This window comes from Oryzias melastigma, linkage group LG17 (genome assembly GCF_002922805.2).
Source record: "Oryzias melastigma strain HK-1 linkage group LG17, ASM292280v2, whole genome shotgun sequence".
Classification (NCBI taxonomy): Eukaryota; Metazoa; Chordata; class Actinopteri; order Beloniformes; family Adrianichthyidae; genus Oryzias; species Oryzias melastigma.
Genome location: NC_050528.1, coordinates 5704754 through 5727669, shown reverse-complemented (window position 1 = coordinate 5727669; position 22916 = coordinate 5704754). Strand labels below are relative to the sequence as shown.

The following is a 22916-nucleotide window of genomic DNA, read 5'->3' as shown; positions in this document are numbered from 1 at the left end:
TGCTTATTGCTAAAAAAAAAAAATAGAGTACAAATATATAAGCGCTTTTACTCAACGCTTAAACAGTCCAACTATCCTGATTTCTAGACAGTCTTCTTCTTTTTTTTACTTTCGGCGAATCAGCTTCCTCCATCTAAGCATCGTAGGTGTGATTCGCGTATTTTCCTAAAATAATACTAGAATTACACATTTTAAGATAAATGTGTCTTAAAAACTACATTTATATCTATTTTTTACTTCCAAAATTCATTACTGTCGTCAAACGCATTCATAATGAAGTGATATTTTAGAACAAAATTCACAATAAAAAAAAAAAAAAAAAAAATCAGAATCGAACCCATTCAGGCTTTTATTATTAATACCCAGCCCTAATTTTTACTGAGGCAACTTATTGGCCAGTTTATAACTTGAATAACTACAGAAAAAAATACCATGAAAAAAACAAGGATTATCAAGAACATGTTGAAAAATGAAGTGGAGCGAGAACAGTTAGTCTGACCAATAGAATGACTAGAAATAGCTGTTTGTTTCTCTATTGAAGTCTATGGAATTTGGTTCTTCCTGTTTGGAAGGTCAGGGGGAGGGGCCTCTCGTTCTCATATACACTAATTTGTCATTTGATAGGACCCTGTATCAATAATGATTGCTTCAAAAGCTCCCATGACAGTTTCATTGGAGAGAAAAATGGGCCAAATTCCTTCAAAATAAAATCAGAGATAGCACTTTTTCTTTCTACTCCTTGACCCACATGTCATCGTCATCCAGGAAAACTGAATTAAAAAAGGGAAGCATTATAGACCAAACCTGAGTACACCTTCATGATAAATACATCAAACCTGAACTTTGACAGTTTGTTTTCCTGCTGGAGTAAAAATAATTAAATAAATGTGTTGCCTAATATGCGCAACTACAGTTTCTCACTTTCTTTAAACACATTTTTATTGCTGTCCAGAGTTAGATCAGTGAAAAAAAAAACATAATTAAACGATTAGCGATAATGCTTCGTTTACATAGACAATCCAGACTAATCCAGAATGCTATTGTCCTGCACCTTAGTAAACTAAGTGTTAATATCCTCTGGAGTCCAGCTGAGGATTAGAAAATGGAGGTTTAACTGCCTGTGCTAATGGTGGGTGTTTATCTCAATACTTTGTTTTGTCACTCCCAGACTTGCTCTCATTTCCGAAAGCTGTCCCTGGAGCCTCCGCTCGTGTAATGGCTTAGCTTTCTGAGCACCACAGTATGGAGGGAGAGGAATAACAAGATTCTCATTTGGGCTCTATACACACTGCCCACAGATACTTGTATAATTGGCCTGTTTTCATTCTGCGCTGCTGTTAAATGAACTAGCTATTAGGGAAGTGGCACTGCTGCTGATTTCATGTGTTTGTTGGAAGGTGTGCTTCTTGCTTGTTTAAGTGCAGAGGGGGTGTGTGCTCCATGTGTGTGTCAGATAGATAGAGTGCGCTCTTCCTCACTGCTCTTTTCTCTCTGAGTTTGGTCGTGGTTCCCCCGGGGCCCCTGTCGCAGTAATGGCCTGCTCCTGATTGCTCTGATACAGGTTAGGAATATTGGCTTTAATGATGTGTAAAATGAGCAAGCAGTGCCTGTGACATTTACAGATGGCACCGCCTTGGCCTGTTCTTCCCAACTGCTCGTTAATTCACGGGAACGGCGAACACTTCTTTAAGTGACTGCCTTGACGCACGTATGCGACGCATAACTGTCCCACGCGCGGGAAGGACAGCTTTTCCTCAAGTGCTTTGAGTCTTCAAAGCGAACATCTGTTTGCGGATCCCTTACCAGGGGTTCTTCACATCGCTCTCCTGTGGCTTCCACAGAGTAAAAGCTATGTCGGAGTCTAACTTATAGACTGCACAGCTGGGCTCAACAGCACACACCCCCGAGGTGCTAATCTGGTCCACAGGTCTTCTGCAGTGCATCTGCCGCACCTGCACCGCGAAGAGCAATCACCGTCCTCGGGTCAGGCTCCGTTCTTCAGGCTGCGGCGTGATTTTCAGGTCAAACCGTGACTTAAGTGTCAGCTGTTCGCTGCTGAGGAACATTCTCAAAGAAATTTGGGACTTGATTAGGCGTGTGCCGCTCATGTAACATGATTTAATAATCTGACTTTGCAAAATGGATGGTTCATTTTTGATAGCTTTGACATTTTTTGACATTTTTTGGTCATTTTAGGTCATAAATTCAATAATATTTTATCTTAAAGACCCACTCCAATGAAAATCCTGTTTTTTTTAGATAGATAAATGTATTAATCCCCCACGGGCAATTCAGTTAAAACTGCTCTCCAACGAGAACATATGAAATACATGGAGGTAAAAGAGCAAAACAGAACTAAAAAGTGGGTAAAATAGAATAATACCTGTAATTATAAGACAGGTACAACCCTATGGTCAAGTGTAGATTTAAAAGCTTTATAGCTAGGGCTGTAACGAGTATCCGGGTTCTCGGATAGTCGCAATCTGCTACCGAAAATTCGAGTACGAATATTCGCGACGTCCTAGATCACAGATTCGCGATCTTTATAAATATAGTAGAGTGTAGTAAGATATTATCTGGGGATGTATTCAACACTGGTGCTGTAGCGAATTGCGATTTTGGCTCAAAACTGTACAACTTGATTGATCCAATATTGCTCGTCAATATTTTTGCACCAGCTTGAGGCTAATAGCTTGCCTCCAATAGGAGCTCTCAGCAATGATCCCGCCCACCATTCAAAGTTGTATTTCTAATGAGCTACTACCGTTCAGTGCTGGCCGATATGGAAAAAATATAAATTATTTAGTATCACGATAACAATATATATCACGATAAACTACAATAAAGATATTTTTCAGTTATTCACTAAAAAAAAAATGACAAAAATGTCTTCACTTACTTTTCTCAATCAACATGTAACTGAATAAATGAGAATAATTTTTTTAAAGTGCACAGAAGTTTCAAGTATTTTAGTAGGAAAACATTTTTGGACAAAAATATAAACAATAGAAGAGAAATGTCATGATATACACTTTCTATTGCCCACACAATTTATATATCATATCGCCCAGAACTCCTGCCGCTGTGCAGAAAATATGTCTTGAAAAAACGTTTTGATTTTGGCTAATAAAAACACATAATCATAATTAAAATATTTAGCCAAATTGAGGACATCACACCAGATAAAGGATTTTTATTTTAAAGATTTTAACATACATATGTCTTATTCACATCATTAACCTTAATCTTAGAGCTGTGCAAGTTCTGTTGGTTTTTATAACTCTTTCCATGATGCTTTGCTGAATGAAACTGGAGCAAAAATTCTGTCTCCACTTTGCATTTGAGTCCTAAGCAATCTGGAAGTAAATGCTTAATAACACAATTTAAGGCCAGAATATGTCAGAATAACTAAGGTCATAGTTCAGATTTGCCCCAGACAAACAATCATATGTGTATTCCTACTGCACAGCAATGTTTTTAGGTATATATTATTTATTCTGAATGTCTAAAACAAAACACAACAGTTTTTAAATATTTTCATTCTCATTTTTGCTTTATTTGATTTCTTTAAATCTTAATTTTCCATTTCTTGCAGAAAGATTTAAAGGCAATTAAAGAAAAAAATGTTTTTCTTCAATGTTTTGCCAAAAGGAGCGACATAAAAAAATGAAAATCCTTAAGCACAAGTACCTAATGCAGTGTAATTAAGTACTTGCTGTTGTCTTGCTGCAAGAAACCATCAAGTAGTAAATAAGAACGTGTAAACAGGAGGATTCCAAACTGTTTTATGATCCATGTAAATGCTGGACAGACATGCGTGTCCTTATCTGCTTCTTTTTATTGAGGCTCTGCAGACATTAGGCTGTAATTTCCCTTTTTATTGTACCACCTTCAAGAAAATCATATTTGCCGGTTCTCATATGTAAGGATCTTTGTAGAGCTGTTCATTTATGTCTTAATTGGCAGTAGTTGATCTCAGGCTCTTGTAGATGTGTTGAGGGTGATAGTGTTAATGTTAACATCACATGGTGATTATTTCTTGGCGTGTCAAGCTCTAACGCCAACAGCTGAGACATGTGTCCCGTTTTACAACCTCATTATTGTACGTGTCCATAAGAAGGCGGAGATGCTCTAATCGTTTGAGGGACAAACACATCGACCTCGTGTTCACACAAAGCTGAGGGCTGTAGATCAGAGGTGCCAAACCCTTGGCTGTGGACCAGTACTGCCTTTTGGATCACTTAGTACTGGGCTATATATATATATATATATATATATATATATATATATATATATGTTCATTTGGACCCACAGTGGTCTGGATCGCCAGATTGCCGTCTGGTTATCGCTGGGCCCCCAAAACCATGGCAAGCCCTCGTTGAGTGCTCGCTTCTACGATACCGAAATGATTTCTACCAATCGAATGGTGGTGGTGGGATGACAACACGGAGGAAGGATGACAGTCAGATCATCAGATGATTGTGGGAATCTTGGAGACCCTCCTATCAGTCTTAGATTGCGCCACTGCCTTCCTGCCATCGCATGGCCTCCCAATGTGCCTCAGCAGCCACTGACCAATGTCCAAAAAATCGTCCGATCGATGTCAAATTTGATCTTTTTCCTTAAACCTACATAGCTATCGCGTGGTGTGTAAAAATGCTACTGCCGCCTGCCAATTTCTAATCCCGCCATGTAGCCACCTGCCAAATTTAAAAAGTTGCCATCCAATTGAATAGTCGATAAGTCGTTACTTTATATTATATGGAGTCAGAGTGTAGTAAAGTGAAAGTTATAATGACATTCTGCTAGTTTTTTGGACTATTTTGACATTTATTACAATTTTTTTTTCGCCTAATTTGGTGTTTGGCTAATATTTCAGCTACATGCTAGCTGTTTTGGCTAACTTACATTGTGTCCTAATTCCCCCTATATCACTATATAGTGCATTCGCCATTTTTAGTGCTGTCTGAATCTACTAATTCCAAAATCGATTTCACTGGAATTTTCCAAGTCTTTGCAAAAAACTAGCGTACATCGATGGTCACTAGATTAGCGAATATAGACCATAATGCATTGCGGTCAAACAATTTCGAACAAAAAAACGTGTTTAAATGTATTATTTGAATAAACCATCCACATTTTCACAATCAGAACACAGTGGAGTCATGAATAAACGTTGTCAAATGTTTGTTTTTATTTGTTTTCTTCCCTTTGTGAAATCCGTGACGTTATATCCAGTGTTAAGAAAACCGAAAGGAGAGTAGTGAGCATCGCGTCCAAATTACCTTTAAAATCCAGAGCACTATATAGTCCCGCACTGTATAGTTTTTTAGTGGTTGGGGAGGATTAAAAAATATAGCTTTTTTCAGTTTTTAGGCTAATTTGGCATTTAACATAATATTTTAGCTGTCTATCAGCTTCAGTGTTTTCAGCTGTTAGGTTCAGCATCTTCAGCAGCCAAATTCAGCTCACACTAGCATTATCACAGGTAATGCTATACATCTAGTTTTAGTTAGTTTAAAGCTGATAATGGTTAAAATGTGTGTTTTACATCCACTTTATGCATGACCCGATTAGTCGACTAATCTGAAAAAACAATCGGTGATTAGTCAACTATTAAAATAATCATTTGTGGCAGCACTACTTGAAAGATGTTCCTGGACTGAATCATCAGTCTTAAATGCTGTTTTATTAAAGGTGTTATCTCTAACACCTTTTACGAATCAGAAGCAACTGAGTTTTATTTTCTACAGACATATTCTGTCATAGTCTTTTTAAACTACATAATATGCAGATTTTCTGATTTTCCGGAAACTGGAAGCTTAAAAATAATCAAACTTCGGCCTCATACAGACCAGTCTGTGAGAATATTGTTTGACATCAAACGATAAAAAAGGAACCACAGCTGTAGAATACATAGAATAGTGATAAAAAGAAAAAAACAATCCTCCTCGTGTGTTTGTGTTTGACATGATCCAGACATGAATTTCTACGCATGGGGAGCAGAAACTGTTTTCCCATGGACACTCATCAGTTTAAGAAACCATTAATCCATTGCTTTTTTAATCTCCATAATGAAAGTGTTTTAATGCCTCCAATTTATTGCCTGGGCAGTCAACAGAATAATTAGCTTTGTTCAGGTTTTTTTTGGTAAATGATGAGAGCACAAAAACAACTCTTGCAAATTCTAATCAAATGCATTAATAGTTGTACCTAAAGGTATATTGGACTAGGATAAAGCAAATTCGATTATGTGTACCGTGATTAAACCTACTTTTTGTGTGTTTTTCGTCTTTCGTCACACGAAGTTGTGACTTTTGTCAAATTCTGCTGCTTCAAATGTCACTCCCACACAGACTTTTCACTGTAAGCCTAAATGAAGAGCTTTCCAAGTCCTTATTGATTCTTTGTGACCTGCAGTCGATTTCCCAACTAAATCAGATAATTGAAGTGGGTGTCGAGCTAATTGGATTATTGCTTTCTCCCTGAAGACACGGCCCTGCGCTGCAGAAAACACGGCAGGCGGCCCCCCACACATCTGTCATTTAACAGCACACGGCCCAGTCCAGCAGCAAGGACAATCCATTGATTCTTGACAACAAAAAAATAAAACAAACAGAAACGTATCTAACTGGATAATCTGTCCAACAATCAGAATGTGATCAAACAATAACTCAAATATTATCAAGTAGCTTATTTTAATCATATCATTTCAACATTAACTCTGCTTTATTAGGTGTTTGATGAATTAATCGCGAATCAAAAAAACGAAATATTTCATTGAGGAAGACGGTCTTTTGTGTCTGTTTGTCTGCAGTCCTCCAAACATGCTTTATGCAAATGAGATGACTATTTGCATAGACATAATTAGGTAATTACAAATCATTTGGCAATGAGCTGAAGCGTGTGCACAGATCAGAGACTTTCCGCGTTGCCATGTTGTACTGTAAGCGCTTAATGAATCGCTTCTGAACCGCAGAGGCATTGCAGCATGTGTTGGAACATATGTTGTGTCAGGCCTCTTCACTGGAAACGTCAGGTGACATTTTCATATAATCTCGTTAAACACAACCAATGGGAAGACGATGGAATCTGGTTTAGAGTTTATGACTCATTTAAAGCATAAAATGATAATTATTTGCCTTTTTTTGTTTAATTAAATGTTGGGATTTCCACCCTGCAAGCTTTTCTACATTGGTAGCTCTGGATTGAGCTGTTTTATTTGTGTGTTTTTGCAGAACAAGAAGACTCCTTCGAGTTCGTCATCGTCTCTCTGACGGGTCAGACGTGGAACTTTGAGGCGTCGACGTACGAGGAGCGGGAGCTGTGGGTCCAGCTGATCGAGAGTCAGATCTTTGCCAGTCTGCAGTCCTGTGAGGTCATCAAGAACAAGGTACAGGACATCAGCAGACGGAGGCGAACCATCTTCAGATCTGCTGCTTCATTTCCATTCCTTCTTTCTCAACCTGGAAACGTATTACCGCACCCCCCTCTACCCCCCCGTTCACCCACTTCAAGCTGTCTCATGCGGGAGGTTGTCAGACAGGTGCACGGCGGTGTGGGGGGTGTCCTCTTATTAGAACTGACAGATATCAGAGCTCCAGCACGTCTGGTGTTGGGGAGGCACAGCTTCATTTTCATATTCAGATTTTCAGTCTTCCAGAAGAACCTCTCCTCTCCTCCTCCTTACAGGTTTTCTGGACGTGTTTGCCTTGTTTTACTGGACACTGAAATAATCATTTTTATTCCTCGCAGTCTCGGTTAGGAAGCCAAAGTGATGCAGTGGCCATACAGTCCATAAGGAACGTGAGGGGGAACAGCTTCTGTGTGGACTGTGATGCACCCAGTGAGTACGGCTCCAAATCCCAGCAGACAGTATTAGCTGATCAGTCGTTACCATGTCGACTATTAAAATGGTCGACAACTAACTTGCTAGTTGACACGTTTGTTTTTTTCCTTTTTTTTTTTTTTTTTCAAAACTACGATGCGCGCTTTCTAATTCTGAGTCCCCAATTCTCTTTGACCCAATCCAAGTTCTTCCCTTTTCCCTTCATTTTATGTTACTTTCGTTTGATGATGTCATCATTAATCGCCAGTTAGCTAGCGTTAGCCCGGAGCTTCCAACAGCAGTTTTATAACTTTACAAAGGTCACGCTACAACAAAAAGTCATTACTTATGTTTAAATTTAAACGTCTGTGCTTCAGAAAAACGCTTCTCAGTGCGACACAGTTTACCCTCGCGACGGTGGACTTCAGACGCATTCGTTTGGAGGGTGAAATTAAAAAAATAATAATCGCGGACACGACTTCGACTTCAACTGCTACTTCAATTTAAGGAGAAGGGAGAAGGGAACACTGAAAAAAAAACTAATAAGATTTACTTAAGAGAATCCTCGTAACAATTTGCACTAACAAATATTGATTACATTTTCCTGCATTTATTAATATAAACTTAACTTCTTTACTAGAAAATTCTATGTATTTGCATAATATTTGAATTATTATGTAAATATTATGAGGAATAATTAAGTATATATTACTGATGCAAAAAGTTTGTTTTTTCAGTGAAGGATTCGGATTGGGTTTTTGACACACGTGTAGTGGTGCTAATCCGGTCAGCAGTGATGTCACAGGAAGTTCCAGGAAGGCTATGGTACCATAACAACACACCCACTGAGCTTGAAAGTGGGAAACATGAAAAAAATAAAAGAAAAGCTTGTGTTCCATGGTAGCATTATGATGATACATGAAGAGGAAACATGTCGTGGCTGAGCATGATCACGCTGTAGAGAGAGCTTCAGCTAGCTAAGCTAAGCTAATATTAGCGCAAACACTGCAAGCTCTCCCGTGGCAGTTTCACAGGTGTAAATAGATCGTGTGCAGCTGTCATTAATGCGGTGCATGGAGATAAACCTGAAGATCAGCGTCGGATCCGTGTCTACATTACCTCTCAGAATCGGCGCTCTCCACAGATTATGAATTTACGCTGGAAATGAACCGCTCATTCAAGGCTTCATTCATATTCTACACCGCGATCACATTGTTCGGTTTGAAGAGCGCGGACAGAGAGGCTGTGTGTTGGATTTGCCGCAGAGTTATGGAGCGGTGAGAAAATTATTTTCCAAAGTTAAGTGATGAGCTAGCCTAAAAGTCCAGAGGTAAATTGACAAGTATAGCATTCCATTAAGATGCAATTAAATGTAACATAAAATCTCAAAAATGGCAAACAACGGCAAAATTAAAGGCTTAATAAACTATTCTCTGTATTTTTAATTAGCATATAGCTAAAAAACTTCAAGTTTAAAGCTAATGATGATCAAGATGTGTGTTTTACATTGTGGTGTAATAAAAGATCTAAATACAACTTAAAAAGTGTCTTTATGAAGAGTTCCTAATATACAGTCTTCCAACTTTTACTTTATTATTTTCAATTAAGAAAAAGACAAGAATAAAACTTTAGGTCCAGAGTGCTCTAATTTAACACAAAAACAAATAAAAAGACATATTCAGCACAAACTACTTATTAATGCTATAATATACATGTTGACGTACCTTATTGGACAGTTTACCGTCCCATTTTTTTGTGTTTTTTTACATCCCACTCTGATGAAAATAGTGTTTTTTGGTGTTTTTAACATGTGCTCGTGTCATTTTTCTTATGTTGGAGGAAGTACATAAAGAAAATTGAAAAATCAAATTTCTGAGTGTTTTATTCACATCCTTATGAATCATAGACGAAAACATCCTGCTTCATTTTTATGTATCTACTTTAGACGACTAGATCCGTGAACGTCTTTGTTTTCCTCGTCTGAGCTGCCATCTGGCTCAAAACTCTACAGCTGAATATCTCCAATATTGCTCTGCATTTTTGTTGCATGGGTAATTTTAGGTTGGGGATTTGAGGGGCTGTAAGCTAGCAGGGTAAACAGAGTGCTCAGTAATGGTGAAGGGAAGTGGGGATGGGGTTGTTCCACAACTCAGAAGCAAATTTTTAGTGAATTACTGCCAGTTTGCAGAAACTATATCATCAAAATGAAACCAGTTTTTCGATTTTGGCTAAAAATTGTCATAATAGTGGAAAAAAAAAACACTTGGAATATTTTTAAAATAGATCAAAAGACTTTGGGGACTTTTAAGTTGATTTTAAACAGTTAAAGGGAAATATTTAGGGTATTTTTTCTCTCTTTACTCGAACAATATAAGTAGAAATACTCCTAAAAATAACTGTTTACGCTTCTTCCCATCACACAGATCCTGACTGGGCCAGTTTGAATCTGGGCGCCCTGATGTGCATCGAGTGCTCCGGCATCCACCGGAACCTGGGCACTCACCTGTCCCGCGTGCGCTCCCTGGACCTGGACAGCTGGCCGGTGGAGCTCAGCATGGTGATGACCGCCATCGGGAACGCCATGGCCAACAGCGTGTGGGAGGGGGCTCTGGAGGGATACACCAAGCCAGGGAGCGACAGCACCAGGTTAGCTCACGTTTGCAAATAAAGGTGCTGCCTAATGAAGCGCTGGCAGATTATAGAAAGAGAAGATAGCAACGTCTCCTCTCCATTAACTGCCATTTATTAGCCACCCACATCTCAGCAGAGGCAGTTCACACCACAACGCTCCATAAGAAGCACCGGGGGTCCATAAATGTCAGCCTACTGAGGCAAAAACGCAGCACTTTATGTCTGAGCGTCAGTTCATCCTGTACTCAGACTCCCACAGCACATCGTCTCGTCTCTTCAGGTTCAGTTTCTCCTTCTGTCTGCTTGACAGCAGTAGTTTATGAAGGGTGTGGCCTGCGTTACATCACTTTGCACTTACCTGACAAATGCTCGGACTTGTCTGAGTTGTCACTTGACATGTAAGCGCTAATCAAGAAAATATTTCATGCCTGAAACACATAAAGCAAATTTTATTTTGTTGATTCAGCTCTAATTGTAATTTATTCTTTCACTCAGTATTCCCCCTTTTTGGTTTTTTTTGTAAAGTTCCCAAATCTCGCAGGAAGATGTTTTTTTTCACCTCTCGGTGACAGTTGAAGACCCCAAACATTCCAGCCTGACTAATGACCCGTTGTGTGGCGGTGCAGGTAATTAAGTGCACCATGATGGTTAAACCTTGCCCCGAGAGCCGTGCCCCCGGGTTCCAAACCACCCCGTCACATATCCATCACACGGGGCCGGGTCATCACTCTGTCTGTCACAGCAAAGACGCTCCGCGGGGTCTGGCCGGGGGCGCTGGACTCCTGCACAGCTCGCTAGCTTTTTTATCGTAAAGGTGTTTTTAAAGAAGAAATAAATAAACAGTGCATTTACAGGTCCTACCACATCCTTTTTGTCACGTCATCACACATTTTAAACGCTTTTTGTGTCATTTAAATGTAAATCTTGTAAAAAAACAATCCCACAGTATCCATGCGAGACATATTTATTAAATGGTTAATTCTAATAGTTAATATATGATTGTAAACTAAACTGTTGGAAGCAAATTTGGTTGTTTAGTTTGATGTTATTTAGACCTCACTTTACAAAAGACACTTATGGTGCGTTTTAGATAGATAGAGAGAGAGTTAGGTATTGTTTTTTGTTTGTTTTTTTTTAACCTCATTGTAGTTTATTTTAATTAAAGTAACAAAAATGTGTTATAGGAACTCATAAATGTTTTATACTTGTATCAGTCTGACTTCCTGAAGACTTTGAAAGATGTAAAGTGGAGTATTCAAAGCAGGAAAATGGAATGTACTTTACCTTTAAAGTGAAACGAGCAAACATGAGATTTTCTTTTGTTTTTTTAAGACTAGATTTAGATTTAAAAATTAAAAAAAAGATTTAAAACTGGAAAAAATGTTTTGAAATTGAAATTTTGAGTTTTGAAACCAAAAAAACAGAATATTTGAAGCTGAAAATAATGAAGTTTATTTTAAAATAGCACAAAGTTTTGGACATTTTACATTTTTTGGCCAAACACCAAGATTTTTTATTTGAGTTTCAAATATTTATGGCCCCAAAATGGCTCCAAACAATACAGACATTTTCTCACATTAATTAAATGTTACCATCCTGCTCCATTTTTATTGGTCCTTCATGTTAAACGCGCCACAACGGGGCCAAAAGTTTTGAAGCTGAAATTTTCAGATTTGAAACTAACATTTTCAATTTTATTTTTGCAATATTATTTTCAATATGTTTTATTTGGGTTACACATAATATTGGCCCCAATTTTGCTTGATACTCTTCCTGTTTTTAGCGTAAAGCTCCCTTGACTGTTTAAGCTGAAGTGGAGTGTGTGTTTGTGGGAGTCGGAGCGAGGCGTTGGTGTTCAGTGGCTGAGACCACAGAAGCTGTTCTCTGAAAGTGCTGTCTCATTTATCGTTTCCTAACAGCTAACAGCTGCTCATAGTCTCACCTCCTGAATCAATGCTTTGCTCCGCGGTCACAACAGACCCCAATGAGGGCCTACAGTTGTTTATCGAGTTGTATCTTTGCTTATGTCCTCCGCCGTGGACTTGATGAAAGATTATTGATGTTGATTTCCCACGTCGCCTCCAGCAGCCAGGTTCCTCACTGTCTTCAAAATCCAATCTTGTCCTGCAGCCACAGCTCCATTAGCTCTCTCTGTCCAACAATACATCTTGCAGAACAACCAATCCTTAAAGAATCACTTTGAATATCTCTGGTTGGGTGTAGAGAGATTTTCCTGCTGGTAAAAGTAAATGTAAGACTTCACATTTCTGGGCTTGTTTCTCTTAACTTTGTGTAGAAATGATTTTAATTCTGTCACAGTGGTGGCATAAAGCGGCTTTTCTGATGGCACCCAGTCAGGCAGCGGATGGCTGCTGACTCCAGCTAAATATTAGTGACATCTAATCTAAACGACTCAGTAACTACCTGAATATCAACTGCGCTTCTGATGAAACGTCTCCCGCAAGACTAGTTTTACCTCTTTGCATTTTTGAGATTTAAGTTAAAAGGCATTCATCCACAAGGCTGGCTTTGCTTATGACGCTCCGGATCCGAAAAAACACACAATGCACAGATTTGTTGTGCAGGGATCCGGCCTGGAATGAAATTACTGGCGTACATCAGAGTGATTGCAGGCGTCGTAATGGGCTGATTTGTTTGGACGCGTTCATGTGGATGAGCATCCGCGACTCCTGATCATCTGTTTGTTCCACAAAAAATGTTTTAAACTCAAATCCTCCTTTAAATCGGTTTACATTTGTTAAATTTTTTATTTATTGATTACAAAATATTAAAGCTCCTAATGCATTAAGTTATGATAAAAACTTGCTATAATGTAATAAAACTTTTAAAATGTGAAACCAGAAGTTGTGCAAAAACGAAGCCTAAAGATAGGAACAGAACACTAATGTTAAAAAGAAAATTACTAAAAAGAAGTAAAATGATCTGTTCATGCAGAAAGTCATTTTTACTTAACAAGAAATAATATAGCAAGAAATCGAAATCTAGAAACTCCAAACAAGAATACAAAAAGAGAAAATTTGGCTAAAAATGCATCAAATTCAATGTTATACAATAATACCGGTAAGTTTTTTTCTTTCTTTAGCTTTTATCAACCTAATTTGTATTTTATTTTGATTACAGTGAAAAACTTGTGTAAAAAGTGGAAATTATTAATTTTAGATCAAAATGTGAACAAAACGAGAATATAATCGTAGCACAAGTTGACCCATCTATAAAAAAATCCTCATAAACCTCAGAATGTATTAAAATAAGACCCATTTGGTTTTGCTTAAAGTGAAATAAAGTTCATTTCCCCCAATAAATCTGGAATGAGTATCATTTTGAAATAGGGCTGGATTGATTAAAATCGATCTAAGCCTAATAGATCACTAATTTATCCATAAAAATAGAGATTGATTTAGCTCATAAAGCTAAAGTCCGCTAGCTTGATGCTAACGTATAATGGGATTCTCCTAGGACGGCTAATGCTAATGCTCGGTTAAAGTAATATTTATTTTTTATACATAATATTTTTAAGCAGAAATCTAACTTTTGATGATGAGAGATCTTCTTCCAGCAAACAGAAAACTATTTTTTTTAGAAACTAAACATTTTTTTTTTAATATATTTTCTATTTGATTTTGAGACAAATTTATCTTAAAATGTGTCATTCTAGTTTCACTTTAAGATAGTTACTGTCTAGTGTGAAAGATTGTTGGACTCTTGTTTAAAAGCATATATTATTTTTGGGAACAGTATATAAGATATACCCACTTTTAAGTTATAAAAGTCTTATTTGAGGAATAAATGCTTGTTTTTAAGACGGATTATTTCCTATTTTAGAGTTCCAATTTAGATCATTCTACTCGTTTTAGTATACAACCAGCAAGGCCAAGTGGGCCCCATATGGTTTAAAAGTGGGCAGAAAGTGTGGGGCCCACTTGTTTTCTTCGCAGTTTCCATGGTGGCCCCACCTATGTTTGCCCACATTGCCTTAAGTGGGTACTCAATTGGCTAGCTCACAACGCTAGCCAGTTGCCTGGTGGACAGCGCCAGGGGCCGGCAAAACAAGGGAGTGCTGCGCCAGGGGCCGGCAGAGCTAGCAGGGGGTGTCCGCCCAGGCTGCCAGTCCCTGGGCAGCGTAGCCAATGTGGTCAAGCGCAGGTGGAGCCACCATGGAAACTGTGGACAAACCCAATTGGGGCCTACACTTCCTGTCCACATTTAAACCACATGGGGCCCACTTGACCTTGCTGGCTGAGTAGAAGTTATGACTTTTCCTTCTCTTGTTGCTTTGCCCCACCCTTATATGTCCTGGCCAATGACTGAAGAGATCTTAAGTCACATGGTTTTGTTTACAGGCTTTGATTTGAAACTCAAAATTCTGCTTGATGTCGGTCTGAATTCAGAGCAAACGCGAGGTTCAGGACTCGATCCAGACCAACAGACTCTTTCGGTCCGAAGACACAATTAAATCAGAATTTTTGTTTCCAAAATAATGACATTGAATGTCTGTCTAACTTTATTGAACTTTAAAATAACATCCTTAAAATACACAGCAATTAAAGTGAAAGTTGAGGTTTTTTGAGTCCAAAATCAAGTTTTGCTATTGCCAGGAGTTTGGAGCAAAAGGATTTTGACTCATTTCAATATTATTTCCTTATTTCTAGATTCTAGTTCTTAATATAACAATTATCTTTTGTGCCGATTTTGAGAAAAGCTCATCTTTAAAGCTGCTAAAACATCTAGAATTTCTGAAAAAACGAAAATAAAGGTTTTAAATCTTAGTAAATAGTTTGCAGTGCATCTTCAGACTGACACTCTGGCTGCTCTTTCACTCATTTTTCTTTTAATTATTGCTCCGGTGTCTTCGTGTTTCACACATAACTTCTAATTACTTGGCATGTTGGTGTTGGCAAACGCCGCCGTTTATTGTATCAGATCCTGCAGCAGAGGTCCAGTAGCCAGCGTCCCCCCCCTCATCTTCCTAAAGCACACGCATGCACAAACAGCAGCTCCCATTTTTGGGAGGATGTCCCGGAGCGTGGACGGATGTGGAAGGCTATCCCTCACTGACGGGGGGCCCTCTCGCTGTCACCCTCTGTAGTCTTTGTGCCGCCCTCGGCCACAAGCGGGTAATAGCTCTGATGAGAGCCCTCCACTTTGTTTCAGAAATAATTTGCCGCTCCTGCCGCCTGCAGGGGCCGCGCGGTAATAAAAATGAATCACGGCGCTAACCTCTCCGAACCGGTTTTAACCCACTCTGCTCCGGCGAAACTTCTGCCTTTACGTCCCAAAAGGAAGCCTTCTACTCACAGATTAGTAGTGACGCAACTCTGAAGAGATTTTCGCCCCGGCGGAGGGAAAGTAATTAATTACAACAAATGAAAGGCTGGTCAGACGCTGTCCTCACTCCACTTTCTCTCTCTAAATGGAACCCACAGGTCAGTAATTAGCCCTATGTGGGGCAGGGCTCACTAATTGCTCCGCTATGACACGCTTTCACTTCCTTGCGAAAGGCTGCGCTAATTTCAAATGGTCATACGGTTAAGTGTCAGCACGGTTAGGAAATCATTAGGAAAGCGGTGACTGATTAGTTATCTGCTTCATATTTCCCAGATTTTCTTTTGGGTGAGGCTGGAGTGGGCCACACGCTTCAGCGGGCCATGTGTAATCGTCCCCTTAGCTTTGTATCCTGGGAAAGGGTTCAGCAGGGGTTAACCGCATGAGCGTTTAAGGGTGTTAGTCTTGCTGGCACACAAACACAGACACTCCATCATGAGGAGGCTGACAACCTCATTAATGTCACAATATATTCAGCTCATCCCTCTGCCTCCCAACAGCACCCAGATGCTCCGCGAGCGGCCTCTCTATGGCCATCAGCAGCCTTTAGAAAGCTGCTCATCTGTCCTCGCTCTGGACGACGGAAAAGTGGAAACATGTCCACACAGAAAGACTCCAGTTTACTGTTTGACTCCGTCATTTCTTGCCCTTAGCAACCTTTGATTCTTTGGGGGCCCCCTTCTCTCTCTTTTTTTTCCCTTCTTCTTCTTTCTCTGCCATTCTCCTTTCATTCTGTCGTTCTGTCCCCCTCCCTCCCTCACGTTCTGCTCTTCTGCCCTCCCTGGAGTTTGTGGAAGTGAAGCTGCCGGCTGCATGGGAATCAGCCGCATTCAAGACGCCCACCCCCACTGTGAAGTCTGTTCACACTAGCCAAACCCCAAGACCCCCTCCAACTCCAGCCGGCATTATTTCTCCTCTTCAGTGCATCTATTTGATGTACCCAGTGAATATGGATGCGCTGGGAGGAGTGGGCGGAGCCAGCTTTGATGGTTGAAAGATGGACGAGTGGTGGGACGGACATCCTCCGCTTCCTACGGACCAGTGCACATTTATGGCAGGCACTCAGATTGGTCATTCTATGGCTCGTCCAGCGCAAGCCCCGCCCCCTCCTCCTCGGTTTCTATAAATTCCTGTTTGGCTTTGTCTTTCAGGCTTGACTAATTATCCTTGTTTGTCCCTCTTTATGTGAATGCAGTCATGTGTTCTTGACTCTGTGGGCCGGGTTTAGGAGAATCATTCTGCCATTTGCCACTTAATTAAGTCAGGGTCAGCATCCATTGCTCAGCGGAGAACTGCAGCGACGGAGCTCTAATAGAATTATACAAGAGGCCTTTCTCTACTGTTAGAGCTGCCTTTATCTCTGCAGGCTCTCCACGGGGAGAGTGAAAGGGGACACCAGCTCCAGACAGGAATCTTCCTTCCACCTTAAGAACAATTTTGATGTCAGAGACGGGGACTTTTAGGCGAGATAAACCAAAAGTTTTGGTCAAACCCAGAAGGCACTACAGGGACTTTTATAGGGAACCGATCCCCCCCGTCCCCGGAGCAACAGAGAAATTTAGAGCAAGTATGTGCTGAAGTCTGGGTGGGGAGAGTGGTGTGTTTATGAGATGCGTATGCTAGCAACTGTGGAGTTTCATTACAGTCCCCCTCTGATGAAAATTCTGTTTTTTTGAGTTTTTAACATGTATGTGTGGCGTTTTTCTTATGAAAGAGAACAAATGTAATAAGAAATCATTTTGCATTTCCGAGTATTTGTCCTTTTAAATCTCTGTCAATCAAACTGTTTGAATGAATGATCTTCTTTCCATCAACAGCTCTGCTGGACATGCACTAAACCCTCATCTGTTCCTAGTGTCTAGTTCAGGTTCTGGAGAAGAGAAGATGGTATCTTCACATTGACTGCAGTCAAATGAGCCGCCGTTCACATTTCTGTGGTCAAATCAGCATCACTGGATTTTTTTGTGTGAGTTTCATCCAATACTTACGGTAGCAGGACTGAGAACGCTGGAAAATCTCCACCAGACTCCACGGAGCTTCTTGATGTGACCACGGAAATGTGAACGGCGGCTCATTTGACCGCAGTTGGAAAGGATTGTAAATCAATGAAAGAGCATTTTGATGTTAGCTTTGATTATTTTATCAAGAACTCTGAGAAACCAATGATTGAATGTATTGATCACAGTCAATAAACATTGGAGAATTAGCTAAAAGAGTCTTTGGTGAACTGGAAGGAGAAAGAATCAGGATTTTGGAGGAAGTTCTGTCCATGAAAATCTTGAATATGCCATGTTTTAAGCTTATTTTACAGTTATATGTGACAAAGTCAAGGCCCGGGGGCCGAATCCGGCCCTCTGGGTAATTCTATCCGGCCCTCCAGATCATTTTATTTTATTGTTATCAATGGCCCGATGTTATCTTGCACTTATATCTAATTTGTATCATTATGAAAAAAACTATCGTTATGGAGAGTAAAATATTTAAGGTTTAAGGTGATTTATGCTGGATTCATATTCCTGCTTTTTATTACTCATAATTATGTTAAAAAGTTACATTTTTTAAAGTTTTGAAAATGTAGTTTTATTGCATTCAATAAATGTTTATCCTGTTGGCTCTGCGACTTAAGGTGTGTTTTGGATTTTGACCCCCTTTTTGATTGAGTTTGACACCCCTCCACTAAGCCATTTATTTTACATTAAAATGTTTTACTAAAAGATCCCTGAAAACCTGTGAAATTTCCGCTTCTGATTGTAGCTCCTATGTCACTACTACAAGCTTTTTCCAACTGCATCTTTATCTCTGCTCTTGATTTATTGCAATGTAAATAGTAAAATACTATAGTAAAATAACTTCGTTTTCTTTATATATGTCCTCCATCTTGACATCAAAAACAAGTTAAAAATATCAAAAACAGCATTTTCATTGAAGTATTCTTTCTTGCAGGGAAAATTCCCTTCTCTTTTGCCTCTTCACCTCCCCTCCACCTCTGTCCCAGCGCTTTGACATGCTAAATCTGCTGATTTTATTTTTCTTCCTGCTGTGGTGAGGAAGTGTCCTTTTCAAGGGTCTCAGTTTCCCCTCCCGACTTTTTAAACCCTTCCTCTGTTTGGATTGTTTTTCTGTTTCAAACAAAACACAGAGGCGGGATTACCGTTTCACTTCCTTTCACACTCAGCCTTTCAAGTGGCAGCAGCTGGAGATTTTTTTTAAACCTCTGCTCAGCTGCTTTGCCTTCTTTTTTGGTGAAAAGAAAGTTAATTTGTTGAATGTAAAGCTCAGCATCAGCAGTGAAAAGAGGCCTTTTCCTGCAGGTCTTTAGGGCCAATTTTGTAGCAAAGCGTGAGTGTCCTCAGGGCTTCTTTCTGAGATGTTGACGTCCTCTTAATGGCTCTCCTCAGCCTTTTTGTTTCACATCTTGGTGCCAACTTTCTGCCTCATTTAGCTCATATCAATTCACTGGGCTCTACGGATTCTCATTCGAGTTTTTCTGGAGTTTTGGCAGCAGCTCTCACTCATTCTTTCTGTCCTGTTTTTGTAAAAGCTGACGACTTTTTTTTCAAGGCGTTTTCAGGCCATTCTGAACCCCGAAACCAGCTTTTCAAACAGCGGCGGAGAGGACAGGACGACCCCTTCCTGTTCTGCGCAGTTTGCAGGCCAATTGATTTGCTAACAGGCTTGTCCACACATAATGACCTAGTACAGATTGATGGAGGTTTGACGCCATAAAACTCAGAACAACTGCAATTGCCTGCTATTAGTGCTGCATTGTTGTTCACTTTTTCCTGAAGAAAAGGTCTCCTTATTCCAGTGGTGTTGAACTCAATCGCACAAGGGACCAGAATCCAAAACACACCTTAGGTCGCGGGCCAAACAGAATAAACATTTATTGAACACTAAAACTAAATTCTTAAAACTTTAAAGTCAGAACTTTCTAACATAATTATGAACTAGTCCTATAGCATTAGCTGGGATAATGCTAGTGTGAATGCTGTAAGCTGAATTTGGACGCGGAATATGCTGAAATTGATAGTGGAAAATGCTGAAGCTAATAGCTGAAACCGTTGAAGTTGACAGCTGAATCCACTGAAGCTAATAGTTTAAAACACTGAAACTGATAGCAAGCTAAAATATTAGCTAAATGCCAAATTAGCCTAAAAAACTGAAAAAAGCTCAAATTAGCCAAAACAGCTAGCATGTAGCTGAAAAATTAGCTACATTTCAAAACAGCCAAAAAAACTTAAAAAAGCCAAAATTAGCCGAAACAGCTAGCATGTAGCTGAAAAATTAGCTACATTTCAAAACAGCCAAAAAAACTTAAAAAAGCCAAAATTAGCCGAAATAGCTAGCATGTAGCTGAAATATTTTCTGATCTGCAAAACAGCCTAAAAAAGCCTAAATTATCCGAAACTTCTAAGATGTAGCTAAAAAATAGCTAAACTTCAAAATGGCCTAAACAAAACGGAAAAAAGCTCAAATTAGCCAAAACAGCTAGCAAGTAGCTGAAATGTTAGCTTATCTCCAAAACAGCCTAAAAAGCCTAAATTAGCCAAAACAGCTAGCATGTAGCTGAAATATTAGCTTATCTCCAAAACAGCCTAAATTAGCCAAAACAGCTAGCATGTAGCTGAAATATTAGCTAAATAATAGCCGCTGAAATAATAACCTCAAAAATCTTAATAAATGCCAAAATAGTCCACAAAGCTAGCATAATTCCGATTTTAAAACTTTAAAACATTAACATATTAACTTAATTATGAATAATAAAAAGGCAGGAATATTATTCCAGAATAAATCAACTTAAACTTTAAATAACTTTCAATATTTTACCCTCCTTAAAAATATATTTTGTCAACATTATACAAGTTAGAAATAAGTGCAGGATAACATCAAATAAAATGTGGAGGGCCGGATAGAATTACCCAGAGGGCCGGATCCGGCCGCCGGGCCTTGACTTTCACACATGTGCCTTATGGGGACTTTCTCCTCCACTTTTCGCCATTGAAGTCAAAACAGAAATACTTATTAGCTCAGCAGCTTTGAAGCTCTTGGGTAAAGTTACTTTTCAGGCCTTGGCTGGTGCTTTCTGAAGTCGATCAAGGGTGCAGAAAGAAACTGGCCCCCATCGCTCCCCGTAGTTAGGGCGGTTGCCATGATCCTCGCTGCAAGACGGACTGCTCTGTGAAGTGAGCCTGGCAGCTGACATATGAGTCTGAGAATGGTCGCAGTCTGTGGCGAGCCTGTACTCCTGACACTTGCCTGCTAAGGTATAAATAGTAGATAAATGCAGGTGATTCATGGTGAGCGAGTCCCCATTTGTTGCTGCTGGATGTTTTTGTTTTGGGGTTGCAGATTTGTAGGTTTTAAATTTCTCACTTATGGTAAAAATGTTCATTTTCAAGTTAGTTTCTTTATTTGCTGCATAAATATAGCAAATAAATATATGAGTTTTATATTTGTATTTTTTATTGCTTTTGATGCTAATTTTTCTAAAAGTCTTCCTTACTGATCCAATTTGCCAATCAATGTCCAAACATTTATTCTTTTTCAAATACAGTTTTACCTTAATTCAAGTGTTGAAAACAAAAACATGTGAATTGATCACTGAAGCACTAAGAGTAAATCCCTGTGAACACAATTTACCCTTGAAATAAGTCGCTGCTTTACTACAGAGTAAAAGAATTTGAAGTTGGTTGTGATGTTAAGGAATGCTGGTTTACTTCTGTGTTTGTTGAGACATTAGTTAGTAAACAGGCTCTAATAGGAAAAGGAAATTGATGCTTTTAGTTTTGGAGCAGAAATTATTTCTTGTTCTGAAATTAAAGCAAACATGAGATTTTTTTAAGCATATTTTGAGACTTTATAGATTATATGTTTAAATTTGCATTAATAAATATGTACTGTTTGAATGAAGTCAGTTTTGTTTCTGGGTTCATAAATTCTTAAAAATTATTATTTTTTTAATTTTAAGTTGGTTTTATTTCTGATACAAAACCAACTTGGAATTTATAAACATTTTTATTTTTAAGCAAATTCAAATTTGCACATTTTAAAAATCCACTCCAATGCAAATTATGTCTTTGACATGATTGTGGACATATTAAGAAATTTGAGATTCAAACTTAAAAAATTAAGATTGCTATTTTTGTTGCACCAGTAATGTTAGGTTGGGGTAAAAGGGGCTGTAAGCTAGTGGGAGAGCATGTAAACAGAGTGCTCAGTTATGGATGATATGAAAAGATTGCTAATAATATCTGCTGAAAACTTGACATTTTCCAACTATTAAAAAGATATGCCCCAATAATGAATATAAATTAGTCTAAATATGCGTTTTAAAAACACTCAACACTAAAATCGATCAGCCCCACGTGCTGCTCCGCTCTCTGGGTGTCGAGGAGGACCTCGCGCCGCCTGGTCACGGAAGAGCTTTATGGCGAAGGCGCTGCAGGGAAAGCGCAGACTTTTTTTATAATAATCTTTCTGCATATCTGTAAGAAAGCTGGAAAAAATTACATTTTAACCAGATATTATTCACAATCTAGGTTAAAGCAGCTGAAAACTCTGTTGACCCAACATTCTAGCAGCATTTAAATGCATCATATACAAACGAATGTTGATGACGGGAAATGAGTCCCACATCAGATTTGTTTATAAATGCAATTTTATGTATGTTTATCAGGATATTTGTGTGTACTTTTTAAATATTTGTGTGTAGTTAGTTTTAAGCTGTTGTAATTTAATGTTGTGTATGTTTACATTTATTTATTTTGTAATTTTTAAACATGTGAATACACAATTGCAAGTACAAAATGTATTATATGAGTCACAAATCAAGAATTACGCTCTCACAATTCAGATAAGTCAATTTTCTCTCCAAATTAAAGGGTAACCAAACAGAGAAGTTGGAACTTGACTCCGCCCACAACCGAAATTTAAAAACCCAGTCAGGACTGTTGATGTTACTGGAGCAGCAGATCAGGAGGTGGAAGTTAAATGGTTTGACCAATCACAGAATTCAACTGTAATACCCCGATTCAACCTGTAGGGGGCATCACACAGACGGTTTGTGACTATATTTTCAAGAAGTAAACCAGTTTATTTTAACGTGTCAAAAAGC

At 38.9% G+C, this 22916-nt stretch overlaps 1 protein-coding gene across 2 annotated transcripts in view; it reads left to right on the top strand.

Annotated features, from left to right (window-relative positions):
• agap3 (ArfGAP with GTPase domain, ankyrin repeat and PH domain 3) overlaps positions 1–22916 on the top strand; it is a 202564-nt gene that overhangs the window by 173466 nt on the left and 6182 nt on the right. For both annotated transcript variants that reach the window (XM_024273323.2, XM_024273320.2), the window contains exons 14-16: positions 7239–7393; positions 7756–7846; positions 10252–10474. In XM_024273323.2, coding sequence (XP_024129091.1) covers positions 7239–7393; positions 7756–7846; positions 10252–10474 — 469 coding nt within the window. The remainder of the gene's footprint in view (positions 1–7238; positions 7394–7755; positions 7847–10251; positions 10475–22916) is intronic.